Source organism: Kogia breviceps, chromosome X (genome assembly GCF_026419965.1).
Source record: "Kogia breviceps isolate mKogBre1 chromosome X, mKogBre1 haplotype 1, whole genome shotgun sequence".
Taxonomy (NCBI): Eukaryota; Metazoa; Chordata; class Mammalia; order Artiodactyla; family Physeteridae; genus Kogia; species Kogia breviceps.
The window spans coordinates 98,831,748-98,845,034 of NC_081330.1; the positions used below are offsets into that span (position 1 = coordinate 98,831,748).

The 13,287-nt window shown below is 35.6% G+C and overlaps 1 protein-coding gene across 4 annotated transcripts in view; it reads right to left on the bottom strand.

Annotated features, from left to right (window-relative positions):
• Positions 1-842: 842 nt before the first annotated feature.
• Positions 843-13,287, bottom strand: part of USP9X (ubiquitin specific peptidase 9 X-linked) — a 125,511-nt gene continuing 113,066 nt past the window's right edge. For 2 of the 4 annotated variants that reach the window (XM_059050698.2, XM_059050697.2), the window contains exons 39-45: positions 12,001-12,186; positions 11,316-11,536; positions 10,999-11,087; positions 7,365-7,521; positions 6,790-7,002; positions 6,329-6,424; positions 843-4,832 (exon numbers count right to left, since the gene is read on the bottom strand). In XM_059050698.2, the coding sequence (XP_058906681.1) occupies positions 4,695-4,832; positions 6,329-6,424; positions 6,790-7,002; positions 7,365-7,521; positions 10,999-11,087; positions 11,316-11,536; positions 12,001-12,186 (1,100 nt within the window). In that variant the 3' untranslated portion in view covers positions 843-4,694. Of the gene's footprint in view, positions 4,833-6,328; positions 6,425-6,741; positions 7,003-7,364; positions 7,522-10,998; positions 11,088-11,315; positions 11,537-12,000; positions 12,187-13,287 lie in introns of all 4 variants that reach the window. The other 2 variants (XM_067023978.1, XM_067023977.1) reach the window with 1 other exon arrangement.

Below are 13,287 nucleotides of genomic sequence, written 5' to 3' on the forward strand. Positions count from 1 at the left end.
TTTTGTATGGGTCTGTAATTTGTTTTGTGGAAGAAAGTTTTAGTGTGGTTTAAGAACATTTCCCTTGAGACTTTACAACCTAAGAAAACGAGTTATTAAAACCTTTGCTATAACCCCAACTTTAAACTTTGAGGTATAAAAACTGTCAATTTTCTACCTACCTGTAAATTGTGATTACAATGCAGCAGTTCAAAATGTTAGTGGCCATATTTTCATTGCTGTGTTCATGTGGCTAAAAATACTTAAAAATCCAAACGGTTTAATCCAACTGGAGTTTTCCAAACTGCAGAACACTAGTTTATTAATCTTCTGGTTCTCTTAAAAAAAAAAAAAAAAGTTTGAGGAAAATGAGAGTGTGTCTCTTTCTTTAGCAGTAATCCTTGCAGTAACCCAACTGTAGGGAAGCACCAACAGGTTTCTATGGAAGTCGTATTTCTTTGGAACATGGCAACAACAGGTTTCTATGGAAGTCGTATTTCTTTGGAACATGGCAACAAATAATTACTTTTCAGATACCCAAAAGCTGAGCAGATGGAATTTGCTAGAGAATTAAATGAATTTTCACTTCTATCACTCCTGTCAAATACGTGACCTGCTTTATTTCTGATTTAAATGAACTTTGAAACACCAAAGTGTTGGACAAATCTTGGCCTTCGAATGAACGGTTAAGCCAGCAGTTAGATCACAATCCCATTTTTGAAAGGCTTAGATGTGAATATAGAAAATAAGGGCTGAATTCCTCTACTTGTAAACAGTTCCCCTTTAAAGTTCCCTTTAAATCGATTACACCTCTACTTTCCGTTTAGAAATCTTATTTTAATAAATAAAAGGGGAAACCGAAATTTAATTTATAAAGTTTTATTTTTGTATATGTGCTAAAATCTTAGGAACTGTGGACAATCTTCAGTCAGTCTGTTGGCTTGTAAAAGGCTGAGAAGTATGTGATCTGGGTGGTGAAATTTCCTCTTGGGAATCGATTTCAAAACAAAAAAAAAATTTTCACTCATTTGCAAGTTTAAAACATGGTGCACCTTTCCCCCTTTTCTTCTTACACCTATAAATTCGGAGGAAAAGTGCTACATTTCTGCAAACGTAAAATAATCTAAAATAATCGTTGTAAATACAATCGGCAGCAAGTTCTTAATACATTTAGCACTTCTGTAGTGATTTACCACACCCCAAACCTTATTTTCAAACACTAAACACTCACATAGGTGGCAGGACCAATTTTGGTTGAGCCCCGCTAGGAAACCAGTACTGAATGGTTTTTCTCAGTAACACAAGAACTGGGGGGAGGGGAGGGGTGTTTTACTTTCTCGGCGGTATGTAGTACCTTCAAACTAGAGACCAAAATTGGGCACTTATGAAAAGGCAATTTAAAAAAAAATCCAGTTATAATTCTAAATAAGGCAGGATATATCCACCAAAGTAACCACAAAATTCAGCAAAGTAAGAGTTCACGGGAGAACATAAGCTGGAAAAATAGAAAACGGAAAGGAACTTTTTTGGAGTAGTCATCTGAGTATTCAGACTTGCTTTCATTTACAAATGTAATTCAAATAAAAAAGGCTCCTCCCTCATCTTTTTAACCCACTACTAGGATTAAATACTTAAGCTGTTATCATTCACTAATAAAAGTTAATCATGAAAAAAATATAAAACATTTTAATTCTAAATTTGTACATATAACAGCTAAAAGAGACAAAGTTGGGAAATTATCATTGAGAGAAAAATGAACCAAGACAAAAACCCCAAATATGATTATGTTCTTATTTCTGCCTCTACAATGCTGAACATGAAAATCTGGTTGGTGGAGGGCTTAGAAACAGCAGCAATATGGTTTTTACCAAGTTGTGCACTGAAATACTTAGATCCAATAGGCAAAGCCCTTGTTCACACAGATTAACAATGAAAATATCTTCAGTCTTTTTGTTAACAGATTCTACTGTCTTCTATAAAGTAATCATGCCATTTAGAATTCCGGGGGGGTACTTCTTTGAAAGGAAGACTAGTGATTCCGCAACAAACATGTAAAGTAGGAAATATATATATGGCTCAAGAAATCAGTTGAGGGAGAATTAAATAATCTTTAGGCACTTTGAAGACTTGGAAGTTTAAAATGTGCCATTTATGTTCAGAAAAAGACCTCAAAATCCACCACTATGTTGCTCTTACAATAACATGCATCTTAAAATTTTCAGTTATACATTAATGCTTGCTTAAGAGTTAAATATAGAAAATAATTTGCACAAACAAACAAAAATAACTCTCTCCATTCACCTCTCTTAGATCCTGGTCACAACACAGACCATTCTTCCTCAAATGGAGGGGGAAAGGATGCACAAGCCCTCACCTGGCACTAGGGGACTTGTAAATTCAAAGCAACGAAGGTGGGATCTCCCTCCAAGGAGAAAAATTCACAGCCTTTTAAAATGTCAGGTTTTTCATGTCTAGGAAGTCATTCGTTTTAAAATTAAGTATATTACATACTTTTGTTAAGGACCAGGAAACACAAAAATCATCTCAGATGGTTAGATGGTGTATTTAATGATAGCAACTTGTCCAACTACATTTAGCCTATTCTGCTCATTGTTAAGGAGGCTTGGAATTGAGGAACTTCTAAATTAAAATTACCAACTGGAACTGCAGACAGTGTGTATGACTCTGGCTCACACTTAACAAACTCAGATGTAATATACTTAAGGTAAAAACAGGATCTATCTGGTGTCAAAATTTCCTAATATTACAGAAAACCTAGAAGCACAGATTGACTACAGAGTACTGCAAATAAGATACCCAAAGCTTTATCTTAAATACCTGCCCCTTTTAATCACAAAATAACACAATTCTCAATTTTGTTTCTGCTTTGTTCAATTCCAACTATAGCCTTTTTGGCAAAACATTTGCCTCTTAACTGAATTGTAAAAAATACAACCAAGCTTGTGCTCATTAAATATACATGTATATAAAAAACATACAAAAAGTACAAGATTGATTATGTTAGGAAACTTTTACAGGGTCAACAATCCTGTTTTTTCTCTAAATCTTTTAGTAAAGGGCCAAAGGTCAAATCTTTCTGTGCACAAAAACTCAATGTGACTGAACTCCTGAATTCAGTGTCATGCCTAGGCATGCTATGCACAGAATTATTTTTAATATGCAGTCCTTAAAAAACAAACAAAAAAAGACAAAAAATTAACCAAAAAACCAAAACACACCACAGGACAAAAAGTTCTTCTTAAATCAAATTCTATTTGTGAATTCAGCAAAATAATTTCTATAAAATAAAACAGCAAAATATTTAAATAGAATAGGGTGGACTGTATCTGTTTGCAGGGGTATTTGGTTTTTAGACAGGTTCCAAAAAATTACACACATTCAAGTTACCAATTCTCTTTTAAATACAGTATTAACTGATAAGTTCCTTATCTTTAATTAAATGCTTATTCTGAAATTATACCTCAATTATATTCACTAACCAGTTTCCTTTTTAATTAGACCCTGCTTCAAATGTTAAAATTTTTGGAATAATGGAAAAGGAGCTAGGACAATTCTTGCTTTCAAGTAAAACTGTGACTGAGCAGAAGCTCGGCCAGACGTCTTGGTGCAGTGGTACTCCAAGTATTGTAGGTTCTGATGACTTCCACTTCACTGGGATCCAGCAGAAGGAAAGTTTTAAAAGGTTCTCCTAATAAGCTCTACCAAAGAAACAGAACAAGCACACCAAATACAGTCTTATATTATGCTCCAAGCATCCTGGCATAGCAAATTTTTGCATATTTGTTTTAAATCTTTTAAAATTCCCATTACTGATACTTAAGTTTCCTTATCCCACCCAGAGGTTGAACTGTCAAACATTAGATGTAAGCAACATATGTGTAACTGAAAACCACCTGTTTATCACATTTCTCTCCTTGTTTTTTATTTTATATTCTAGGTGTAAGACGGAAAAGCTCTGAGCAATACAGCTGTCGCACGGGGACAACTGCTGTCATTATGGTAATTTTTTCCTCATTGGCTACACTAACCTGGTGTGAAGCCATGCTACATGTTACAGCGTAACTATAGCTTCAAAGTTATTAACCTAACCTCAGAATAAAAAGGCAATGAAAAAGATCTAGAAACAATGTTACATCACCAAATTTTCCACATCAACCAAATAATTTAAAGGTTACCAGCCTTTCACTGCTCATAATAAAACTGACTCCAGTGGCAAAGAATTAACGTGAAACTATTGGTGTGGTTGAAATGGATGGGCTCTGGTTTGTTGCTGTTGGTTTATTTTTTGTTTTTGTAAAGGAGTTGATCCAGCTGCCGTTAAGGCAGGCAACACTGGTTGCAGAGTGCAATGGGTATAACAAGGAAATAACTTTTGTAGGTTTTGTAGATCTGTGAGTCTCATCAAGAAAAAAGTTTCTTGCTTAAGAATTAACAGTCAAACATTAATATACTATATACACCTTTGCCATTTACACATTAGCATCAGGCCATTTATTACAAAACACTATACACTTTCCACTGCAGGCGGGTTATATATTGACAGCAAATTTCTGCAGGTAAGACAGTGAATAAACTTTCCACTCCATGTTGATTAGGAATAGTTTTTTTAGTTTTAAATATTAGCCAGACACAGAAAAAGGTTGGACTGTAAGGCCTGGGTGCAGTCTTGATGGAACCAGTTAATCATGTGCATTTCACTGATCCTTCGTCTGAGGTGGGGATACTTCTTCACTGCCTTCATAATTTTCTGGTGCTCGCTGGCCAGTTCTCTGAGGGTTATTCATGTGATGTGCTGCTGGGCCTGTATATGGCTGTCCATGCACATGGTTATTCTGGGAGGGGAGAAGAGATCTGCGTGTTAAAACTTTTCATATATTAAACTTCAACTTTAAAGATCACAGGCTGAAGTTTGTGGAAATGTAAACATTTCTTTTATTCCTAGGACTTACAAAGAGTAAATACACTTGGGCTAATGATGGAAAAGAAAAAAAAAAAGTGGTTTGAAAGAGAAAAGATAGCCTAAATTCAAATCCCAAAGCCCCAAATAAGAGCAGTATAGGTCTGTTTAATTCTTTGGCCAAAGTGATTTTAAGTGCCAAAAATTATTTAGATCCAAGTCTGACAAATAACGGATAGCACAGCCCATTATTGCTTGTGGTAAAAAAATTATTCATGAAAAGGGATCTGTGAGCTGGAACACATCTATCCTCACTCTTCTGAGCACCTTGAAACTCCCATATGAGAAATCTGATTGAATGATCATATGAGGTCTGCATGAGCAACGACCCCGAACACAGGATGATGTTAATGAAAACAAAACAACACTGAAGATAATGGATTAACCAGGCATGATTAATATGAGTTTTCTCAGGGCTGAGGAAAGTAACTCTTCTCCTTGTGGATTTGGGTCCTTAATGTTTTAAACCCCTGAACTCTCACTTTTCTGTACGTTCCCACCAGTCAAGCCAAGAGGATTATAGGCTTTAACTTTCTGTAATTTCTATTACGAAAATTAATATGTTGAATATGCATTTTCCAGTCATATTCAACATTTCTAGTCAGCATGCTTCTATTTCCACCCTGAAATATAAGACAGAATGCTTAAATAATGGTTCTGAAAGCATGGTTCCTAGACCAGTAGCAGCAGCAGCTGGGAACTCGTTAGAAATGTACTGAATGAGAAATGCTGGGGTGGGGCCTAGCACTCTGCTGCAAGAGCCCACCAGGGGATTCCCATGCTTGTGCAAGTTTAAGGACCACTGTCTCAAAAGATCTGAATTAGTCACATCTGGGGTTTAGAAAGAGACGCCCTCATTTAGAACGTTTCTTCATCTAAATTTATTTAGTTATTGATTTCACAGAAAAATTCATGGAAATCTGTCAAATCCCTGATTTTTTTTCCAACAATTTTTACTGTCATTGAAGTCTTGGTTATGCTAAGTAATAAGCAAACACTTCTTTCCTTCACTGCCACATCTTAGTGCCTTCAAAATCCACTTGCACACTTAGCCTAACAGGAAATGTCATCTTAATCCATTATACTAAATATTGATTATCATTTTATATTGAAGTGAATAATCATAGTTTTATGAACTTCATCTACTAGTACAAGAGGGGCACATATCTGACCAGGAAAACAGCACAGGGGCAAGCTCAAACATGCCACATTGTGACCCCATGCTAACCATTCCTCTTTTGATCATGCCCCCAAAGCTAGTCTAGATAACCCTCTATTACTTTACAGTCACAACAAAAAACTTAGCCATCCTTTAAATAAAGCATAAAGATTGGTTCTAGGGAATAAAAACATGAACCAAGCCCAATATACCTGCTGATACTGAGATCCAGGTGAATGGGGGTATAATGGGGCATCTTCAGGTGGAGGCGACTCATGCTCATCTGGGGCATCTTGGTCATCTGGCTCCTGATTTTAAATATTTAAAGATAAAGAATTATGTAGCCAAATTCAAGTTTATTTTTAATTTTTTTTTCTATTTGAAATAAAATCTTTAAAATCTAAAAAACTGACCCACTAACAACTTTTCTTTTACTACAAATAAACAAAGTAACTGAAAGGAACCTGATTTGGGTTCTCTTAGAAATACTAGACTCAGGCAATGTCACAAATATTTCTCTAAAAGAAGGCTCCCTCGTTAAGACCACATATAAACAAAACTTCAACATAATTTTTTTCCCATTATCATTAATACATAAACACTGGCCTATAAAGTAAAGAATTACTTTGCTTTCTTCCATTTCTATTTGCTGCACACTGGTGGCTTTTTTTACCTCCTCTGGACAGAGTTCACAAGCTTTTGCAAGTGTCATCCTAGCACTATGTGATCTCTCCAAGAAATAACCATTTGATGTTTCATTGCTTTGCACCGGAGGAGACCAATTGTTGTAAGTATATTGAGGATTGCCAGTGTATGGTCGTCTTTCAAGTTCATCTCCAAGCCATTCCACTGCCCAGGTCCACTTTCTTTTAAGATCTCCATTGCCCTTCAAAAGAAAATAAAACTATATATGTAAAAGGTTTTGGAATGCTTTTCAAAGGTAACTTTAAATGACAACTCCAAATTCTCATAATTCTCTTCTTTTAAAACAGAATCCTTAATTCTGATTCAGATTTCTATAAAATTATATGTGTGTGTGTATATATATACACATATATATATATATAGAGAGAGAGAGAGAGAGAGAGCGAGCGAGTGAGAGCGAGAGCTAGAGCGAGAGCGAGAGCGCGCGCGAGAGAGAGCTAGAGCGAGAGCGAGAGCGCGCGCGAGAGAGAGCGAGAGAGAGAGAGAGCGAGAGAGAGAGAGAGAGAGAGAGAGAGAGAGAGAGAAAGGGAGAGAGACCCTCACCTGCAGAATCTGGTAAGCAACAGGACAATTGCTAAAGAGAGCTACCATACATTTTATACACTGGTATGCCCTTTTTTGATAGTGATTCTTAGAGCGCTGGATTGTGTCAAAGAGCCCATCTCGGTCATCTGGGATTCCTTTAAGTGCATTATGAATTCTGAAAGAGAACCAGATAAATAAAAACTTCTAAAATCAAATAGCAGCTAACATTACTGAGTGCCTACTATGTGCCATTCAATAAATGTCTTTGATGTAGTCATGTAATCTAATGCTAGACAGTAAGTCCTCTTCTTAAACCCTTGAACACAGATAAGAAAAATAGAGAGGTTAAAAGGCAACCCAAGGTCATATGGCCGCCTAGTACCAACTTATTACCAATCCAAAATGACAAATATCATATGATTCCAGTTATATGAGGTGTTTAGAGAATAGGCAAAAATCAGAGAAAGCAAGAATAATGGGGACAGAGTTTCAGTTTGGGATGATGAAAAGGTTCTGGAGATGGATAGTGGTGATGGTTAACACAATATTGTGAATGTACTTAATTCCACCAAATTGTACACTTAAAAATGGTTAAAATGGTAAATTTTGTTATGAATATTTTACAATTTTTCAAAATATTTAAAAATTTACCTGCCTGCAATTCTACTCTAAGCTATATATCCAAGAGAATTGAAAACAGGTGTTTAAAAAGAAATACAAAACTTGTACATGAATGTTCACAACAGTATTATTCACAGCAGCCAAAAGGTGTAAACCACCCAAATATCTACCAACAGATGAACAAATATACAAAATGTCATGTACCCATACAATGGAATATTATTCGGCCATAAAAAGCAACGAAGTACAGATATGTACTCTAACATGGATGAATTTGAAAACATTATGCCAAGTGAAAGAAGCCAGATACAAAACAACACATTGTATGATTCCATTCATATGAGATGTCCAGGGAAGTCCTGGATATTTTGCCTATGGACAGACAAATTCATAGAGGTAGAAAGCAGATTAGTGGTTGTCAGGGGCTGGGGAATGGGAGGACTAGGGAGTGGCTGCTTAACTGGGTTTGGATTTTCCTCTTGGAGTGATGAAAATGTTCTGGAATTAGACAGTGGTAATGGTTGCACAACACTGTGAATGTACTAAAAGCCACTGAATTGTATGCTTTAAAATGGTTAAAATAGTGAATTTTATGTTGCGTGAATTTTACCTCAATAAAGAAACATTACCTAAAAAGCCTTCTGTATACCTTATATTTTACTTAATAGAACGTTCCAAATCAAAATTCAAGTTTTTGTTTTTTTGTATTACATGCATTTATAAAATCTGTTTTGTTTGGAAATCATGACTGTAACTTTGCAAAGTTTAATCATTTCACACCACACAATGAACCATGTACAGGCTTCCTGCTATTTAATCTGAAACACTGCAGTGTATATTCTGTTTTTACCTTCAGTTTTGTCAAGTGATAATGAACCAACTGTTTTCAAATGCCATTTTTATCAATGTTACCTTTCCCTCCCTTGTTCCCCAATGCTTAACGGTGCCAGGCCCACGGGAGATGCTCCATAAATACACACTGCTTACTAAATGACCTAAAAAAGCCCACTATGAGAAAATTATTTTCAAGCTTGGTGCCAGGGGCTCATAACAACAATCTTATCATTACACAAAAGTCAAATTCCCATGTTTAATCCAGCACACATGCCTTTAGCATTATTACTTGTTCTAATGAAAGAAGAGAACTAAGATGTGGCTAATTGGCTTAAAGCTATAAATGCTCACAATATTTTCAAAAGAAAATATTGAAAAGTTAGATTCAATTTCAACCAACTCTTAAGTTTCAGATCCTTTGATCATATTGTGAAGAGTACTGGTAGTATTCAAAATAAGCAGCTATAGTTTTAGAACTACTAAATTTTGTGTTTAATGAAAATTGATTTCTGGTTTAATGCTATTTTTACAATATTAATTCAACTGTTGGAAATCTATGATGGTAATTCTGGTGAATAATTTGAAAATATTATTTCATGAATCCTGGCATTTGCAATCCCCACTAGACTCAAGATTTTAATTTCTCTTTAAGCATTTTGTTGTTATAAAACTTGTTTTCAGGTGTCTGTTTATTTATTTATTTATTTTTTGTGTGGCCGTGCCGTGCAGCATGTGGGATCTTAGTTCCCCGACCAAGGATTGAACCCTTGTTCCCTGTAATGGAAGAGAAGAGTCTTAACCACTGGACTGCCAGGGAAGTCCCAGGTTTCTGTTTTAATTATTACATCGACAGACAGGAGACAGTCTGTTATATAGATTCTCAATTGTTTCCCAACATAAAACTCTTACACTATTGTCCATGTAGGGAGGGAAGTTATAAAATCTGGCAAAGTTGCCAACTAATTCCATAGTTCATCATCATTTGTACTGCTCTTGGGATTAAGGATAATGTATTAAGCTTTTACGTAAAGAGAGGAATTTTGGAGGAAGCTTAAGGGACAGCTAAGCTGGATAACCTTAGTCCTAAATTAATAAATATTAAAAATAAAATTTAAAAATTAAATAATAAAATAAAAATAAATTTAAAAATGGCTAACTCCTAAACCTCTCGTACGTATACGGAAAAACTAGTTACGGTTCATGCTCATTTATTCACGGATTCCATATCTGCAGTTTTGCCTACTTGCTAAACTTGATCTGTAATGGCAAAAATCAACTCTTTGCAATTGCAGTCACCTGCAGAGTAGCAAAAACATCTGAGTTGCCCCAACACACGTTCCCATCTGAAGTGGAACAAAGTGATATTTGGCCTTGTTTTAGCTCATACTGTAAACAAGTATCCTTTTTCCCATCTATTTCAGTGACAGCTTTTCACATTTTTGTGCTTTCTGTTGATCTTACTGTTTAGAAAGGGCCTCAAATGTGTAGTGCTGAAGTGCTGTCTAATGTTCCTAAGCCCAAGAAGGCTGGCTGTGATGTGCTTTGCAGAGAAAATATGTGTCAGATAAGCTTTGTTCAGACCCGATTTATTGTGAATTCAACGTTAATAAGTCAGCAATATATATTAAATAAGGTGTCTTTAAACAGAAACACACATTAAAAAAAGGTTATGTATTGATTGACTGAAAAAACAAAGTAACCAGAGACTGGCAAGAACCTAACCCTGTTTTTCCCCCAGGAGCAATGATTTAGTATTTGCTCATTCAGTGTTCACAGTGACGTTCAGACCGTAACTACCATGAATAATGGGAACTGACTACTTCCTGAAGGCACTATTTTTAGATAACCAAATGTTATCTCATGTAATTCTAAAACTAACGTAATCTAGTCCTAAAATAACCCTAGAGCATCATTAATGAAGTTGAAACATTTACAAAAAAACCCCCCCAAACAAAAAACACAACAATTGAAAGAAAAAGGTTAGTATATTAAGTATGCAACTTGGGCAATGAGAGCAAAAAGTAAAAAATGAAATAAAACTGTGAGGAAGTGGGGACCTTATTCATTCTTGTCTTATGTTTTGTTTAAGATAAAACATTTATTAGATATTCAAGTGGTAAAAAAAAAAAAAAATACGTGCCGGTTGGTAATTTCAGTTACTCTAAAAGCTGGGCAAGGAACAAAAAAGGGTATCTACCTGTGAGTCTGCCAGGAGTCCTCAATCAGTAAGATCTGCAAAAGCAGATCCAAATAGGGCCGGAGTTCATAAGTATAGGAATATGCAACCTAAAAATAGGTAAGACATGGTGAAGAACTTATTTAAAGCAGCAACAGTGGTGATCCTTTTGTAATGTGTAATGTATAAAAATATCAAATCACTATGTTGCACACCTAAAACTAATATAACTGTAAAGTCAATTATACATAAAAAAACTATTTAAAAAAATAAAAAAATAAAATAAAGGAATAACAAATCAAATTATAGAGACATATGAATGTATATTTTCCTTTAACCTGCCAGAGAAGTTCACTGAGGACAGTAGATGAGAATTGAGGATTCTCCCAGCAGCAAAAACGAAGCAATTTGACGGTTTCCTCTGAGTTACTGCAGTCCTCAATGATTTTCTTCACATAACTTGTCCTCACAAATAAAATGTCTGCCACATTCTGCTGAATTGGCATTATAGGTTGTGATAAATTAGGGTCGCCAAAAGGATTGGGAAGAGGAGGATTACCTAGAATACAGATTTGTCATCAATGAAAAACTAATCGGCTTCTCCACAATACTACTCAGCTTTCACCACAGAAAATAGCTTATGTTTTTTATTTTATGAAAATATTTTAAATCAAGTTTCCTGAGTACAACAAAGAAAGTAATATTAAGCATTATAATGATCACATATATCAAGATGATAAAATATAAAATTGAAATACCAACACTGGCATTTTCTTTATATAAAAGTTAATTCTTAAACTACTTCATAAACAAGGTACCAACCTCACTAGCAAGTAGACAGAAAGATTCCCTTTAAATATGAGAAAAAGGTGCAGGACTCAAAATACTATAAAATATTCCAAAGCATGGACTTTCAGACTCTCGTTTTATTTTTAAATATCTTTGGAATTACTTTGAATCAGGTACTATATATGGCCAGCAGTACTTTAAAACCAATGTAAAGAATGGAGTATTTGACTTTACCATTGATTGAAGACTGCATTCTTGATGAGACATTGCAGCATCGGATTAGCTGTGACACTACTGAATATAATTTGCCTAATTCAGCATACTGATACTTGATTGGAGGACCTGGACCTTCATCTAAAGACACAAGCATAAAGGTAGCAGGTACACTCAATTTCAGAAGCTGTGTCTTCTCTGCCACACCTACAATAAAGAAGGGAGAAGCAGGAAGAGAGGGGAAGAATTATATGAGAGAAAAGAACTGGGACGGAAAGGCTTCAGAATATAATATTTTTCTACAACTTTTATGATGAGAAGATCACTTTTACTTAGCATTCAGAGTATTATTTAATCAGAACCAAAAATCTACTGAGTTAGTATAACTGGATTTAAGTATTAAAATGGTTAAACAGTTGACTATGACATTCCAATCCTACTGGGCATAAGGAAGAGAACACCTTCTATGGCCTGGGGAGTCTCGGGAACTGCCTAGTCTGCAGTCCTCATCATTTAGGTGAATGACGAAAACTGAGAAATAAGAATTCTTTTATGAATTGCCTTTCTTCCTCAGCCAAGCTTCTTCAAAGACGCCTAAACTCGTTCCCTCTACTTTCTCGTCTTTCCAGTCCTCAATCCATGTCTATTTGGCTTCTGCCCCCTTTTCTGGTTTAAAGATAAGGAATAGTTCTCAAACCATAACCATTTCCTCCTTTCTTGGGTTCCTCTCATTTTCTTTCTACCTCTTCTTATTATTTGTTGAGTCCTCCTTCCTCTCTTCAAAAGTGATGGTCCTCAAAGTTCCCACGTCAGGCTATCTTCTCACACAGTATGCCTTCCCTGGACGATCAAACCCACTCTAATGGCTTCAAGTTCCAGCTATTTTCATTCAGCCGATTCCAAAATATTTCCAGACAAATAGATCACCGCTCTACTGGACATCTCTATTTGGGTGTCACAAAGACTCAAATTCCCTGTCCATGTTCTTCCTCCTGTGTTTCCCCTCTCAGTACATGGCACTACTACCTGCTCAGTTTGTCAAGTTGGAATTCTGGGCATCATTCTTAACATCTCTTCTGTGTTCCCCTTCCCTGAATATCCAATCACCAAATCCTACTGTCCTTATCTCCAATAAAAAGCACCAGAATCTGACTACTTGTATCTCGCTCACTGCCAGTTCCTCAGTATAAGCCACAACGATTTTCTATCTATAGATTACTTTAACAATCTCTGATCTTACTCCCCAATAATCCATTCCACACTGCAGCCTGGATCTTTCTAGAAGCCATGTCTATTTAAAACTCTACA